Genomic DNA, 16,987 nt, shown 5'->3' with positions numbered 1-16,987 from the left:
GGTTCAAGTTCAGTCCTGCTGAAGCCTCTGACCGATTGGCTCTGTTATTAACGATGGTGCCTATGTGACCATGAGCAGAGAAGTCCCCCAGAGGATCAACCATAAAGCGGCTCACCAGGAGAAGGTGAAGAACAGCAAGCTGCTGCTGGAGCGGGGCCAGTGGGCCAACAAGCTGGAGTTCCTGCTGGCCGTGGCCGGAACCATGGTGGGGCTGGGGAACCTGTGGCGGTTCCCCTACTTATGTTACAAAAACGGAGGAGGTAAGGACCATTACTTGAAGTAGGCCTACTAAAGTTTATTCCGATGACATTAGTGAGGGTTTCCACTGTGAAACCAAATAAATGGGATGCTTGCCGTTGAATGAGGGAGAGGTAGTTTGAGGCTGAAAAGCTGCACTTTGAATCGTTTTTGCATTCGATATTCCGTCCATGCCTCCCTGTGCCCCTTCACACCATGCAGTGCACGGGGGACGCAGCTTAAATGCCGCGTTTCCACTGCTGGGTGCGGTACGGTTCGGTTCGCCTCAGTCCGGTAGGGAGGGGGCGGTACAGCCCAGCTCAGTTCCGAGGTCGCGTTTCCACCGCCGACAGTAGCCTACCCTTTATAGTAGGCCGGATGTCGATCGCCGCTGGAGCTACGTAAACATCGTAAACAACGTCTTCCTCCCCAAGAATGCAGAGGAACGTCTCCACCTCCTTGTTCGCCCAAGCAAGCGTTTTACGCGACATGTTCATTGTAAAGAATAATACCTCGAGGCTACTGTTTATTTGTTTTTATCCCCACGTCCGGGTCACGCCCACTTTTGGCGGTGGAAACGCAATCAGTACCGCACCTTTGCGAACCGAACCGTAACGCACCCTGCAGTGGTAACGCGCCATTTGGCACCACCGCGTGACAGACCTGGTTGCGATTATAATAATGAGTGTTTCATGTGTTTCCAGGTGCCTTTCTGGTTCCCTATGTGTTGTTTCTGGTCTCCTGTGGTATCCCCATGTTTCTGCTGGAGACCGCCATGGGGCAGTACACGTCCCAGGGATGCATTACCTGCTGGAGGTCCTTCTGCCCGTTGTTTGAAGGTGGGTTTAATCAGAACCCTACACATTGCATTGGGTTTGTAATCTTGTGTCAGTACCCAACGGTTTGGGGTTTTGTGTTCACCGAATGCACAACTCTTTCTGCTCTGAATGGCACCATGGTAGAATCCTTCTTTCACAGCAATACATAAATCAGATATCATGTATGGTTCTTAAAATATTTTAAAAAAATTGAAAATTGCTATTATTATGTATATACTATTAAGTATTTTTAAGTCTTACTGTAAGAGCATTTTGACAAGCACTTCTGAATGAAGTATAGTTACTGACAGTGATAAATGTCATTCATAATAGTCATTCATAATGACTTTGTCATTACAATAAAAATAATTTTATCATTAGACCCTATCTTAATGAATTGTTCTACCCTGTAGTTATGGACAATAAAGTAAATTTATTATATTCTATTTACATGATACAAAGCAATACAGAAGCAGTCGTTTGATTGTGTTGGAAAGCAATGTATTACATGAACTTAAACTCGGTTTTATGAGTCCTCGACTTTAATACTGAGAATATGTGAGATAGTTTTCTAAAGAAATGAAAACTACCTCATGTAACAACATACAGACAATCCACAGTCTAGGCCCTAGACTGTGGATTATCTGTATGTTGTTGTCAAAAAGTAAAGGAAGCTAACTTCCTTTAGCCTAGACTCTAGAGTCTAGGCTAAAGGAAGTCAGCTCTCTTGAGTTTTTATTCATTTATTTGGTAACATGCAGTTAATTATCTATGAAAGCAAACTCAATCTGTCCATGCAAGCTCTTAGCAGGGAGTGCCAGTGTTCATATCAGTACAGCCAGAAACCCCCTGGAGGGAACATTGCCAACAATGTTAACAAGCACTGTAACTCAGCCAAGTGGACGTCATTAAAATAAATGTGGCTTAAATGTGGCAAGAATGACTTGTCGGACTCTGGTGCTGGGTGAGGCAGCACACCTGTTGTGTAGCGATGGCTGGTTTAACCCTGTTCACATTGAGCTATCAGTGTGCATGAGTTAAACCAGCCATCGCCACACACACTCAGGGAGAGTTCTCCTAGTTGGGAACATGGAGCAGCAGGCTCTGTATCATTATCCACAAACCCTCAGGACATAAACCATCTTTCAACACCACCCCCTGCTTCCTGTGTTTGGAGGAGCCCAGCTAATGTCACCCAGGTGGCGTGTAGCACTGACATTGCTTCACTAAATCTGCCAATTTGTTAACTATGGCAAACAGGCATATTCCAGTCGCTCGTGGCAGCATAACAAATATACCACAACAAATCATCTTTTTGGCTGTTGCTCGAAAATGGCCCAGTGTAAGAATATCCCATAGAGTGTATCAAAGTAGCACCATATAACTCAATTCCTCCAACACGTCTACATACAAGACTATTGGGCAGCCTATGTTGTGCGATTCCTTCCTAACCGTGAGGATGTGGCTCCTATCCAGGGATAGGCTACGCCACACAGGTGGTGATCGCCTACGCGGCCGTCTCCTACATCGTGATCCAGGCCTGGGCCTTCTTCTACCTGTTCTCCTCCTTCAGCAGCAAGGTGCCCTGGGCATCCTGCCACAACGCCTGGAACACAGGTAGGACCCACAGGGAGCCGGCACTGAGGGGGTGGGCACTGAGGGGGTGGGACCCACAGGGAGCCGGCACTGAGGGGGTGGGACCCACAGGGAGCTGGCACTAAGGGGGTGGGCACTGGCGTCCGAGGACAAATGTGGCCTGGTCATGATTATAATTAGTTTGTGTGTAGTTAGGTTAGTAAGTGGACAGATGCCGTGGAGCACTGTTGATAAGGGTAATTTTAGAAAGAAATGGTTTCAACTCAAATTAATCTGCATGTACAACATGCACACAGACTGATTTAATCTCAGGAAGTTATTTGGAAGGTTGCCCCTTACTGTCTGCCAGGTTATTGAGGTCAGCTCTCTTTGGCTGTGTTACAGTTCTGCAGTCTTAAAATCCTTTACACTTACTTTCAGAACTGACAGATTAACAAATTATGTTAAATGGTTTCTCAAACATGACCACACTGTAAAAAATAAAAAGTTGAGAAAACTCAAAATTGCAAGGCAACTTACTGCAATCAATTTTTGAGTTTTGAGCCCAACAAAATGTCATTTTTCTTCTTTAGACAAACTTGAAAGTTAGTTATACCAACTAAGATTTTATATTTTACAAAACTCAAAAAAGTAAGTCAGGGTTGTTAACTTAATATTTCAAATTAAGGTTAATATTATTAAAAAAAAAAAAACATTTCAAAGAATGCAAAACTAGTTTCAAGTTCACTTTATTAAAATTAATAATTGGAAACTTCCATTTTACATTTCTGAATGCCAGACAGCAATAGAACAAGCAACATGTAGCTAGTTCAGCAGCAGAGAATCGCTGTCTAAATGCAGCAAACCAAAGTGCAGAACAAGTTCGACATTATGGTCAAACTTGTTCTGCACGATACGGGAGCCCAGGTTAAACGGTGACGCAACTCTCGTGCCTCATACACCGCACGATCCCGAGAGCTGCCTTTATTTAACACACACCCAGAAACAGCGCACCGCACAACCAACCAACGGACATGCAAGTCTCGTAACGGTGGCGGCAACACTACACACAATAAACAACGCACAAACAATAAAGACCCCAAACCCGTTAACCCCACTTAACCTAACAGAAACAAATTGACAAAAAGGCAATAAACCCCTTTTTCCCAACCGGCATCACGAATACCCAGACTCCCCGGGGGATAGGAGTCACCACAATATTTACCATCTGAAAATTCCGTTAGGAAACCCCGTATTTTCCAAAGTGTCGAAATGCGCATGTGCACCGTAGTCGGCCCAGCCTCAGACAGAGTCTGACTTAAACCCGTGTGTCTTGCTAACAAAGATACTACACTGAGCCCAACTCTTGACCCAAAACTCAACATTGTTGGTTGGACTAAATTGCATTGCACAGTTGACATGAATACTTAATGTTTTATATTCATTTTACTCAGAAATCATAATGAGACCAACAATTATTATTATTTTTTTATTTATTTTTTTATTTTTTATTTTACATAATGAACAACAAAGATAACAAACAGGAACAGCAACAAAAACAACAACAACAACAGCAACAAAAACAAAAACCAAACAAAGACAAAAAACAAAACACGAATGAAAGTTCATGAATACATTCATGAGTCACCCCAACTACACACACACACACACACACACACACACACACACACACACACACACACACACACACACACACACACACATTTTTTCCCCTCTTTCTTTGGAGTAATATGACAGGTACCACCAAAGAACCAATAACAACAATAACAAAATGGCTCATCATTGTCAGTGTTGTATCAGGATATATCCTCATCAATTTGATTTTCTTTCAAGAGTGACATGATTCGACTCAGAGAATCTGTGCGGTCACTGCCCAAATCTTGCAAGACAGAAGCTGCTTGTTCCATAGAAACAAGTTCCAGAAAGTCCTTCTGCCAGTTAACTATATCAAAACAATTTGGTTTCTTCACTTTCCAGTTCATAAGGATTAACCGTTTAGCTGAAAGGAAGGCTAGGTCTAATAAATATTGCATTTTTTTTGTGGTTGCTCCCTCTATTTGTTTTCCTAGAAGACCCACTGCTGGTTCTAAAGGAAAGTTGATTTTAAATAATTTACATCTCGGATTTTTAACCAAAATGTCTGTGTTTCTGGGCAGTGCCACAGTAAGTGGATAAGAGTTCCATTCATTCCACACCCATGCCAACATTTATCTGTAACACCATTATTCATTTTCTTAAGTTTATGTGGAGTGATATAGGATCTGAACAGAATCTTAATTTGTATGATTTTATACCTGACACACACCTGAGACCAACAATTTTAAGTTTTCGTTTTTACAGTGCACATCTATGCCTATCTGCAAGACTAAAAAGCAATTCTTCCTTGCTGTTTTAAGATTCATGCGTGGAATTCGATAAGAGAAATTCTTCATTCAACTGGACTGCATCTTCAAATGAAACTTCGCCTGCAACAGAGTTCTGGGAGTAAGTTTAACCCTCTTTTGAAGATTGCCTACAGTTACAATCTGTAATGTCTGTAACTCTGCACCCCACCATGGTTATGATGAGTATTACATCAGGCCAGCACTGATATGTTGGCCTATCAATGGCCCAAGCCAGGTAAAAGGGTCTTCCGACATATTACACACACAGGAAACTTTGTCGCAAGTCAGCCTCATGACCCTTTGGTTCACAACAAACACATTGGTTAATTACCATCATATCTACACACAACACAGGACATAGTGATATCATTTGTGTTATGTTCAGTTTTGAAGGCTATAGGTTTTTTTAAATTGTGGCCTAATTGTTTTTCTCCTAATGTAAGTAGTTTGCTTACTAGTTTCCTGTAGGTCGGTACAGACTGATTTGAGTCGCTGGGATGATGAAATTGTTAGCCACAACTTGCCAAGCTGCTGATCTTCTCACAGGCAAAACTTTGTTTGTTTTTAAAATTTTAAATAATTCTGTGTCGAGTGACACAGAAAGAGGTGCGGTAAATAAAATAATTGGGTTGGAAACTGGTCGGCGCCTACCTACCATTTCTTTAATTCCAGATTTCAGATTATCATCAGATTTTTCATCTGAATTCAAATACTTTCAAACAATATTTAATAGCACAAGGTTGTAATTATTCAACAAGTTAAGGCTTGACTATGTAACTATACATTTATATATAGCCTATAAGTAAGATTGAGTGCCTCCCAGTGAGAGAGTTCATGACCTGTTGTGTCCGCTCTACCTGGCTGTGTAACTGTTTGACGCGAGCTAGCGTAACTCAGCTGGCTGACTGGCTGGCTAGCTGGTTGACTGGCTGGCTGACTGTCTGGCTGGTTGTCTGGCTGTCTGTCTGGATGGTTGGCTTGCTGTCTGGCTGGGAGTTGGCTGGCTGGCGGCTGTCTGGCTGAGGGCTAGCTGGCTGAGGGCTGGCTGGCTGTGGGCTTGCTGGCTGGTTGAGGGCTTTATCTCCATCCCAACATGTTCTACTGTATTGAACCAGTTACTTTACCGTCACTTTGGTTTACTTCCTAAGGTGTCCCTACTGCTGCATTATAAAGGGATCACGCAAAACACCTGTCTCTGTTTTACCCTGCTAAACAGAGGGCAATAATATCACATCTGTGAAAAGCTGATGTGTGATCTTTGTGTCCTCAGGAGACGGGTGTTGAAGATATCTGGAGGGATCGAGGAGATTGGCAGCCTGCGCTGGGAGCTGGTTCTGTGTCTGATCTTAGCTTGGGTGCTGTGCTACTTCTGTGTCTGGAAGGGAGTCAAGTCTACTGGAAAGGTAACGCATGTAGAAAGTATTATTTACTGTATAAACATATTAAATAGCTGTGTGTGTGTGGTATCCCGGTGCTCGGTTGAGCCGGAATCCACTGACAAAACTCGCTTGGCTTTGGGGTTTTAGCCATTTCAGGCATTTATTTAACAATCAACTTAACAATCAAACCATAAAGGAGATGCGGTCTCTCGGGCCTCCGTGGGCCTCTAGGCTCCCTCACTGCCACGAGCACTTCCTTCCTGCTCCCGTGCCCGTGCTGTGCTGTGCCTCCTTTTAAAATGGCTCCCGTGCTTTCGGCCAGGTGTCCCCCAATCACCCTGATTGGGGTGCCGAAAGGGCTGCTCTCCCTCGCCGGCTGGTGGGTGGGGGTGGTACACCCCGTCCTCCACGGTACCCCGGGCCCGTCCAGGCCGAGGACCACGTGGCGGGATGCCACACTCCTCCACCCTTTGTCCCAGCCCCAGGTAGCCGAGGGACCCGCCCAGGATGGTATCTCGCCGGGGCCGGGTGTCTCCGCCGGCTGCGTCCCTCGCGTCGGCTGCGTCGTCTCCGGCAGCCTCGTCTCCCGCCGCCTCGTCTCCCGCCGCCTCATCTCCCGCCGCCTCGTCTCCCGCTGCGCCGGCGGCGGCTGCCTCTCCTGCCGCGGCGGCGACCGCATCTCTCCTGCCCCGGGACTCTAGTGCCGGGTCCCAAAGCCGACGGAATATCGGGCAATCCCTCCCGATTAGGAACGGCACCGGGAGGTGTGGCACGACCCCTGCCCTAGCCGTAAACACCCCCTGTGGTGTCCGGACGACCATGTGGCAGGTCTTGTATGTTCGTGTGTCCCCGTGTATGCATGTCACCTCCATGGGTGACCCTTCCCTTCCCCCCGCCAGGTCGGGCCGGAGGAGGGTGACCATGCTGCCAGTGTCCACTATGGCCTGCGTCTGTTTGGACATCACCCTCGCAGGTACGGTTGGGCACCCAGACGCTTCCTTTGCCCAACATGTCGCCAGCATGCAGGGCCGGCCCGTCCCCACGTCCGCGTAGGCCGACGGCACTGTCACGTCCCGGTCTCGCGCTGCGGCCTCGTCTCGCGCTGCGGCGGCGGCGGCGTCCCTTGCGCCAGCAGCGGCGGCGTCCCTTGCGCCGGCGGCGGCGGCGTCCCTTGCGCCGGCGGTGGCGGCGTCCCTTGCGCCGGCGGTGGCGGCGTCCCTAGCGCCGGCGGTGGCGGCGTCCCTTGCGGCGGCGGCGGCGTCCCTTGCGGCGGCGGCGTCCCTTTCGGCGGCGGCGGCGTCTCTTGCGGCAGCGGCGACGTCTCTTGCGGCAGCGGCGACGTCTCTTGCGGCAGCGGCGACGTCTCTTGCGGCAGCGGCGACGTCTCTTGCGGCAGCGGCGACGTCTCTGGCGGCGGCGGCGACGTCCCTTGCGGCTGCGGCAGCGTCCCTTGCGGCGGCGGCGGCGTCCCTTGCGGCGGCGGCGGCGTCCCTTGCGGCGGCGGCGGCGGCCCTTGCGGCGGCGGCGGCGGCGGCGTCCCTTGCGGCGGCGGCGGCGTCCCTTGCGGCGGCGGCGGCGTCCCTTGCGGCGGCGGCGTCTCTTGCGGCGGCGGCGTCTGTACCGGGGAGCCATAGTGGGACCTTCATGGTGCCTGCATTCTCCACCAAGTGTGGTATCCCGGTGCTCGGTTGAGCCGGAATCCACTGACAAAACTCGCTTGGCTTTGGGGTTTTAGCCATTTCAGGCATTTATTTAACAATCAACTTAACAATCAAACCATAAAGGAGATGCGGTCTCTCGGGCCTCCGTGGCCCTCTAGGCTCTCTCACTGCCTGCTCCCGTGCCTGTGGCTGTGCCTCCTTTTAAAATGGCTCCCGTGCTTTCGGCCAGGTGTCCCCCAATCACCCTGATTGGGGTGCCGAAAGGGCTGCTCTCCCTCGCCGGCTGGTGGGTGGGGGTGGTACACCCCGTCCTCCACGGTACCCCGGGCCCGTCCTGAGGGGTGTTCCACGAACGGAGGTTTAACAAACACTGAGTTAACGCTGAACTCTAGGTTGATTGACCCTGTGCCGACCAACCCAGAGTTTTCGGTTCCACAGCAGCGGTTATGCATTAGTTCAATCAACTCGGGGTTGGTTAACACAGGGTTGTGCGCGTCCACGCCAAACTTAAAAAGACGTGATGTATGGATCATGGAAACCCTGATCGATATGGCGAAACGGGCCGCTTATTTCAATGAAATGGAACTCCAGGTTCTCCTGGACCTGGAGAGCTATGACGAGGAGAAGGACATTATCACAAGAAAAGGGAACGCTAAAACCTCTGGAACCCGGAGAACCAAAGCCTGGCAGCGGATCGCTGACCGCGTAAATGCGTTAGTTACACGTCAAAAGCATGATCCTTAATATTTGAGCCATGAATATATAAATATCCCAGTTAAGCAAGATCCTACCACATAACCCCTTTCTTCTAAAACAATATGTACTCCGATTGCTTCCAAGCGGTCAGAGGATCAAGTATAAAAATGAAGTATAAAAAACATACAAACTGGTAAGCTTTTCCCACCATCGTATTGGTATAAATTTAAATAAGCCATTTTTTTAAGCCAATCGTGAAAAGGCCGACAGTCGGCAGACTGGATCTGGCCCTCAAATTGTCTTGACCCCGGTGGAGGAGCTGTTAATAAACATAAATTCAGGGCGCCCTGGCATGGAGGGGGTAGCCTACCTGGAGGTACCTACCACCTCAGAGAGTCATGGGCCATACCCCACACTGGTTGAATGTAGGTTTTTGTGTTTTCTTGTATTTTAGATTTTTTTTTGCCTTCGAAGTAACACATGCAAACCGTGTGCTTGCCACAGCGCATACTATTCCAAATGTTTATTTTTTTGGTAACTGGGTAGAAAACCTAAAAGTGACAATTCATCAACTTCACAGATCAAGATGGATCAGTGCTTGTAATGAAGCCGCCGGCTACGATCGAACATTCTCCAGTGGATGCAAGTCCGTTAGGACTATTTTATACTTTATGTTGTAAATGCCTCTCGGCATAGTACTCAGACAATATTGCTCTTTGTATGATAGGAGGCCGATACAAATCTTGGATGGGTCATCTGAAACGACTGTGATGTGCTCAGCATCTCCAGCATTATAGCCTAGATAAAACTACCATTTGAAAAAAACGGAGGGCTACGCAAATAGTCTGGAGTGAACTGAGGCCAGGTCCTCGATTGGTAGTGTTGGCTATGCAAGGCTATTTAAATATATTAAAGATTTGCGCGAGAATCTATATCTCTCCACTCCAGCAAAAAGTCATCCAATATGCCAAGATGTCGAGCCGTGGTCTTATCAATCGCTCCCGGTGGATTGCACGTATAATTTGCGCTCTGATATCAGCAGTTCTCTCATCAAAAGGGCATGCCATTGTGAACACATGAAATCTGCGGTGAACGCCGGTTGAAATACCCAAAACCGGGTTATGTTTCAAACTTAACCTGCGCAAAACCTGGTCCGACCAGGTTTGATTCAGAGCATATGTTGCTATAGCAACTAACATACCGTGATCCTTTTGGAACGGAAAACCTAGGGTTACAGTTAACCCTGGGTTATGTGATAAAACCGGCTTTGTGGAACACCCCACAGGCCGAGGACCACGTGGCGGGATGCCACAGTGTGTGTGTGTGTGTGTGTGTGTGTGTGTGTTGTCGTGGCAATTTCTCTCAGAGTTTGCGTCTAAGACAGATGAGATATTTAGATGCAAAAGGCACACAATACTGTAGACAATTGGTGGTCATATATATTTGAAATAAAAGTACAAACAAAGATGCATCGCAACATGCATCAACAAACAATAAAACAGGCAAACATTACAATAATCTGAGGCCTCAGGTGGGAGTTTCTCGTTGCGTCTTACATCATACTCTAAAGGTACGCTCTGAGAAGTCCGCTGAGTAGCTAAAGTCAGGAGCTTTTATACACTTAGATCGGATCCTTGAGGGCAGTTGGCCCCCAATAAATCAAAAGCCTTTGTTAACCAGATGTTAATCTATTGTTTAAAATTTCTTCAGAGGTTAAGAAGGTGGTTGAGGCTGTTCCTTATCAAACTTTGCTTCTCTCCGCTCCCCAGGGGGTCAAGTAAAACAGGCCCAAACCAAACTACAGACAACACGGAAACGGAATGTGAAACCAGATTACATCGAACGAAACACTAAGAATTACATTTTAGAAAGCCCTGCAGAATGGCAAGATTCCAGAAACGGAATGTGAAACCAGATTACATCACACGAAACACTAAGATTTACACTTTTTTCCATCACAGTGTGTGTGTGTGTGTGTGTGCATGCCTGTGTGTTTGCATAAATATGAACTTCTGTGTGTTTTTTTATGCTTGTATGTTTGTGCGTCGCATTCTCTCGCGATTGAGACAAAATTGGCCTGTTTATTTTATCAATCTGAAGAAAATATTCAACATAATATAAAATTCATTTCTTTGTAGTATTGTTGTGATACACTTATTTGTTCATGCTGTTCTAAATTGCAAATTAACCCCCAAACTCCACCTCCCCCTCCTCCTCCTCTCTCCTGGGTCTGCCGTCTCTGCTAGGTGGTGTACTTCACGGCCACCTTCCCCTACCTGATGCTGGTGGTGCTGCTGGTCCGGGGGCTGACGCTGCCGGGGGCCATCAACGGGATCAAGTTCTACCTCTACCCGGACCCTACCAGGTTGGTGGACCCTCAAGTAAGTACCAAACACTCCCTCCCTTCCCCCGCCCTACACCCGGGACTTCACTACGCCTTAACGCAGTGGTTCTAAATGTTTTCTACTAGTGTACCCCCAAAGACTTTTTTTCAGCTGGGCAACCCCTTCACCGGCACAAAACATTTTTGGGAGGAAAAAATATATATTATTACCATAAATGATGTATGTGCGTTTTATTTGTCAGCGTGAATATGAACATGAAAAGGGCCCAAATTGTTAGGGTTGTGGGTGCAGGCAGGCAGGTAGGACCCAGATGCAGACGGTTTAGGGAGAACAGCACTTTATTTCTGCTTAAAGGCTAAGGCAAGGAACAAGGAGCAAGGGAACACAGGTGACAACAGAGAACACGCAGGACGAACTAACCACAATGACAGCACCAGGAACAAAGGAAAGACAAGGGCTTAAGTAGCAGACGCAACGAGGAACAGCCGAGACCCATTAGGGGAGGGAGCAGTAATCAATACAGGAGGGAAACGCAGGGAAACACACCAAAACACGACAGACCATGATAGTACCCCCCCCTTAAGGGTCGACTCCCAGGCGACCCACGACAATCGCAAAAAAATCAACGAAGAAAGTCAAACCCAAATCAGGTGGGTGGAGGGGAGCCAGGAGGAGGGAATCAAAAAAAAAAATGGACTGGGGCAGAGCGGAGGGGTGTCAGGCGGGCGGCCAGAAAACTGCCCAAGGGCATGGCAGGGAGCCTCAGGCGGACGGCCTGGGGGGCAAGCAGAGGCAGAGTGAAGGCGGATCCTTCAGGAGGCCGGCGGCAAGGACGATGAGGGCCCAGTCCCTCAGGAGGCCTGCAGCGGCAAAGAAACCCCTCTCAAGGCCAGCAGCGGCGAAGGCGGAACCCTTCAGGAGGCAGGCGGCAAGGACGATGAGGGCCCAGTCCCTTAGGAGACCTGCAGCGGCAAAGAAACCCCTCTGAAGGCCGGCAGCGGCGAAGGCAGAACCCTTTAGGAGGCCGGCGAAGGCGAGGTAGAGGGCGGGTCCCCTCTGGAGGAAGGCCAGGTAGAGGGCGGGACCCCTCTGGAGGAAGGCCAGGTAGAGGGCGGGTCCCCTCTGGAGGAAGGCGAGGTAGAGGGCGGGTCCCCTCTGGAGGAAGGCGAGGTAGAGGGCGGGTCCCCTCAGGTGGAAGGCCAGGTAGAGAGCGGGTCCCCTCTAGAGGAAGGCCAGGTAGAGGGCGGGTCCCCTCTGGAGGAAGGCCAGGTAGAGGGCGGGTCCCCTCAGGAGGAAGGCAAGGTAGAGGGCGGGTCCCCTCTGGAAGATGGGACCCCTCAGGAAGGCAAGGTAGAGGGTGGGTCCCCTCTGGAGGAAGGCCAGGTAGAGGGCGGACCCCCTCTGGAAAGCGGGACCCCTCAGGAAGGCAAGGTAGAGGGCGGGTCCCCTCTGGAGGAAGGCCAGGTAGAGGGCGGACCCCCTCTGGAAGGCGGGACCCCTCAGGAAGGCAAGGTAGAGGGCTGGTCCCCTCTGGAGAAGAGGGCGTGCCCCTTCCAAAAGGTTTGGAAGGCGGGACCCCTCTGGAAGGCCTTGAAGAGGGACCCACCTCGGGAAGGAGTGGAGGGAGGGCCCCCACAGGCAGGAGCGGAGGGCGTGCCTCCCCTGGACGGTCTGGAGGGTGGGCCCCCTCCGGCAGGAGCAGAGGCCGGTCCCCCTCTGGAAGGAGCGGGGGGCGGGCCCCCTCGGGCAGGAGCGGAGGGCAGACCTCCTCAGACAGGCGAAGAGGCCGGTCCCCCTCTGGAAGGCGAGGAGTGGGCTCTTCAACCGGACAGGGCTCGGGGGCCAGAGTCAGTGCGGGAGCTGGAGTGCCAGGAGGAACCGGGTGGTACCCCAAACTCACCACCCCCACTCTGATTGTCCGTAAAGGAGGAGGCTGGTAGCTGGGGACCGGGGGCAGAGGCTGGTAGCTGGGGACCGGGGGCAGAGGCTGGTAGCGGGGAACCGGGGGCAGAGGCTGGTAGCGGGGAACCGGGGGCAGAGGCTGGTAGCGGGGAACCGGGGGCAGAGGCTGGTAGCGGGGAACCGGGGGCAGAGGCTGGTAGCGGGGAACCGGGGGCAGAGGCTGGTAGCGGGGAACCGGGGGCAGAGGCTGAGAGCAGTAGCTTGGAGGCTTAGGCCGGTCACCAAAGTCCGGTGGCAGTGGCATGTAGCTCTCCGGCCAAAAGGTTGTGGGGTTGAGCATCTCGACTGCCCACTCGGGTAAGGCGTCCTCCAACTCTGGCCTTGACGCAACAGCCCTACACGTGCGCCCCAACACAGCCTCCTGCTCCTTCCTGCTGGGAATGTTCTCCAAGCCATCCATAGCTAGGATTATCGTCACCAACAAATCCTCCAACTCACGGAAAAACAGAGCGTCCGCTGGGTTCAAACTTGGTGCTGTCATTCTGTTAGGGTTGTGGGTGCAGGCAGGCAGGTAGGACCCAGATGCAGACGGTTTAGGGAGAACAGCACTTTATTTCTGCCAAAAGGCTAAGGCAAGGAGCAAGGGAAAATAGGTGAGAACAGAGAACACGCAGGACGAACTAACCACAATGACACCAGGAATAAAGGAAAGACAAGGGCTTAAGTAGCAAACGCAACGAGGAACAGCTGAGACCCATTAGGGGAGGGAGCAGTAATCAACACAGGAGGGAAAAACAGGGAAACACACCAAAACACGACACAGACCATGACACAAATACTCAAATTGAGTGAAGGCCGATTTAGGGTCGTTTTAGACGCAGAGACGTAAGCACGTAATTTACACAAGGGACTTGTTTTAGACAAGTTTTGATTTACGGTTCCCTTAAGGTTCCTTAAGGATTGCGCGTGTTGCAAGGGGATTCTCCGCCAGAACAGTAGGGGGAGCAACGAACGAATCTGTGGGCGTGGAAATCGCTGGCTTGTTTATATTTATGCACTTCCAGTATTTTCGACGAGAGTAGCAGTAGCTAAGTTTAGGTTAGCGGTCTTTTTCCACACTCTGAACGATGTTAAGGTTGCTGTAAAAACCGGAAATGTGAGACTCCTGAAAGGATGTGGTTAGCTGGCCAATCACAGTCTTTGTGAGCTGCGTAGGGCCGTAGTGTTTTAGTCGCATAGTCAGGAATTTTGGGCGACGCACTTAAGCACGTAAGGGGGGATATTTTACCGCGCAAGGGGGGGTTATGTATCTTACGTGCTTACGCGTTACGTCTAAAACAGAGCATATATCGGCCTTAAGAAACATGGGACTGTGCTTTGAACACTTTTCCATTTTTCTCGATATTTTATTGTCTAGCTTTCAGAAATAAAGTAAGATCAGGGTGAACAAGGATATCTATTTATAGATAAATAATAAATGTTCAAAGTACCCCCTGCAGTACTCCAAAGAACCCCTAGGGAAACGCAACCCCCCATTTGAGAACCACTGCCCTAGAGGATAACATGGACTTGGGATAGTCTTTGGGGGGTCTTTCGGACTCACCAAAGCCTGTGTTAACCATGGAGGCCGTTTCACGTATGTTTGGACGACAGGTGTGGATGGACGCCGGGGCCCAGGTGCTCTTCTCCTTCGCCATCTGCCAGGGGAGCCTGACCGCCCTGGGGAGCTACAACCAGTACAACAATGACGTCTACAAGTAGGTCCACACAGCACAACCCAACACAGTGTCTCTGCTCTGTAGATGACGTCATGGAGATGTCATGAGGTCTATTTGACTGCTGAAATGCAAAGAGCTGGATTATTCTATTTCAATAGATTCAAACGGTAAAGCCTGGTCAAGTGGATAACATGCATTTAGCGAGGCATAAACGAGGCATACAATGCAGACTGACCACAAATTGTCAAATTGCCGTATGAGGAGTTGTGCTCTGTTGTGGTCCAGTACTGTTGTGTTGTGGTCCAGTACTGTGGTGTGGTGTTGTGGTCCAGTACTGTGGAGTGGTGTTGTGGTCCAGTACTGTGGTGTGGTGTTGTGGTCCAATACTGTAGTGTTGTGTTGTGGTCCAGTGCTGTGGTGTTGTTTTGTTGTCCAGGGCCCTGTTTCCCGAAAGCATCGTTAGCCTATGTGGTTTGTGAAGTGTGTCGTACGAGCATCGCACAGTTTTCACACCGTTTCCCGAAAGCATCGTTGGTAAGGAACGTCGTGAAAACGCTCATAGCTAACGTGGACTCCAGGGGTACTCGTAGGGTGCTAAGAGCACCGTTAGCCTACTATAGCCTCAGCAGTCGCGACACCAGCGGACATTCCGTGTATTGGATGCGTTTTATTAAAGCACATCCAATACCACGGAATGTCCGGGTTGCGCAATTTCCCCAAATACCCCCAAAACAGTGGTTACCTCCGATATATTAATCATAGATTACTGTTAGATTTAAACAACAAAGACACAGATTTGTTAGAAGTCAACAACAACATGATTTATTGCAGCAATTTAAAATTCCCAAAATACTTGCGCAGCCGATATCAAACGCCACGTCACAAGGCAACCCATTGCTCTTGTGTGGGAGGTCGCTTTCGAGCAGCACTTGCTGTCTCCCCTCTGATTTTAATTCAACCATCCTGGTTAAAATGTCCTCATATTGATAAATTGCAGAAGACATAGCCTACTGTACACGAATCATGCTGAGACCAGCGGGTGTCTGAGAATTTCTGCAGGGTGTTTTTTGTTGCGATTGTGCCACAAAGCACTGTAGTCGCTTCGGTGAGGCTGTGATGAAGTTCATTATTTATTGGACCGTGTCTAGACAGTTCCCGTGTCTACACATCCCTGACAGTGCACAATCGTCAAGTTGAGAGTGTGGTTTCTGCAGTGAACGTAGACTGCAGAAACCACACTCTCTGCGATGCGTGCCTGAACGGCGCGCGCTTTCCCGCTTACATTACCAGCACCATTATAAGGCGTGTTTACACTGCCAAATAGCCTATGCTGTGGTATGCGCGCCTTTTTCGCGGCATGGTCCGCGCGTTTACACTGCCCGAGGTAAATTGGCTACTTGAGCTAGCACCCCGATTTACCCTCCCGGACCCGACACACATTTGCGGTTTATTGGGTTTAATTTTTAATCTGATGTAAATGCGACAGCTCCGCGGTTCCAGGGAGGTGCTTGGATAGAGGTGTTGCTGCGCTGTCTCTACAGAGTCAACGCAGCTATATCATCATGAGCAGTTCTAACTGGAGAGAAAGTGAAATCCGCGGGTTGCTGATCATGTGAGAGAAGGTTATGCAGTCGCATTATAAAAGACCTTGAAAGATGGTGCGATCTACGAGTGAGACGCAGAGGAACTTTCCTTACGAGGCTTTTGTCAGGATAAAAAACAAGTGCTCAGCAAAATAAAGAATATGTTGGCGATTTTGCACTTGCAAATAGTTTATCGTGTTTGTAGCCTACACTCAGACGTGAACTCATTCTTGCATGGGTGTCTTCATTCATAAAAAAATAAAAACATTCAGGATTATGCAAATTATTCTAAAGATGTCTAGACTCCATGCACATCCCCACCTTCTCCAATGAACCAAGAAAGCCCACGCCGTGACAAACGGATTTGACATCCTCGGTTTTACACAGGAAACTTGTGTGCCAAGCTGCGACCGAACCGGCTTGGCAGTTTAAAAAGGCCTATACATCATCCTGCCCAACAATATATGCAGGATCTTGACCAAGCTCTCCTTATCGGGTCAGCAATAGCCGTGTGTCAATGTCCAGCCAATGCATTTGAATGACACTGAATTAATGGAATGTTGCATTTTTTATGTGTACACCAAAGATTCTAGAGAAGGGAGTGCGCGCCAATCACTGAAACCATATGCGGAATCAGATAAAGTCAGCTCTCTTAGCTTCGCAAAGCA

The 16,987-nt window shown here is 49.3% G+C and overlaps 1 protein-coding gene and 1 long non-coding RNA gene across 2 annotated transcripts in view; one reads left to right on the top strand and one right to left on the bottom strand.

The window, feature by feature from the left end:
- LOC132466025 (sodium- and chloride-dependent GABA transporter 2-like) overlaps positions 1-16,987 on the top strand; it is a 33,042-nt gene that overhangs the window by 388 nt on the left and 15,667 nt on the right. The window contains exons 2-8 of the mRNA XM_060063021.1: positions 79-260; positions 942-1,076; positions 2,532-2,672; positions 5,048-5,135; positions 6,306-6,438; positions 11,018-11,152; positions 14,672-14,775. Of these exons, the coding sequence (XP_059919004.1) occupies positions 79-260; positions 942-1,076; positions 2,532-2,672; positions 5,048-5,135; positions 6,306-6,438; positions 11,018-11,152; positions 14,672-14,775 (918 nt within the window). The remainder of the gene's footprint in view (positions 1-78; positions 261-941; positions 1,077-2,531; positions 2,673-5,047; positions 5,136-6,305; positions 6,439-11,017; positions 11,153-14,671; positions 14,776-16,987) is intronic.
- On the bottom strand, positions 10,737-12,766 carry LOC132466147 (uncharacterized). The gene is made up of 2 exons (XR_009527756.1): positions 12,079-12,766; positions 10,737-11,976 (listed from the first exon to the last, which is right to left on the bottom strand). It is a non-coding gene; the product is annotated as an uncharacterized LOC132466147 (long non-coding RNA).

The sequence above is a fragment of the Gadus macrocephalus genome, chromosome 1, assembly GCF_031168955.1.
Source record: "Gadus macrocephalus chromosome 1, ASM3116895v1".
NCBI classification, from domain to species: domain Eukaryota; kingdom Metazoa; phylum Chordata; class Actinopteri; order Gadiformes; family Gadidae; genus Gadus; species Gadus macrocephalus.
The sequence above is the reverse complement of the archived record's forward strand: the minus strand, read 5'-3'. Positions and strand labels throughout refer to the sequence as shown.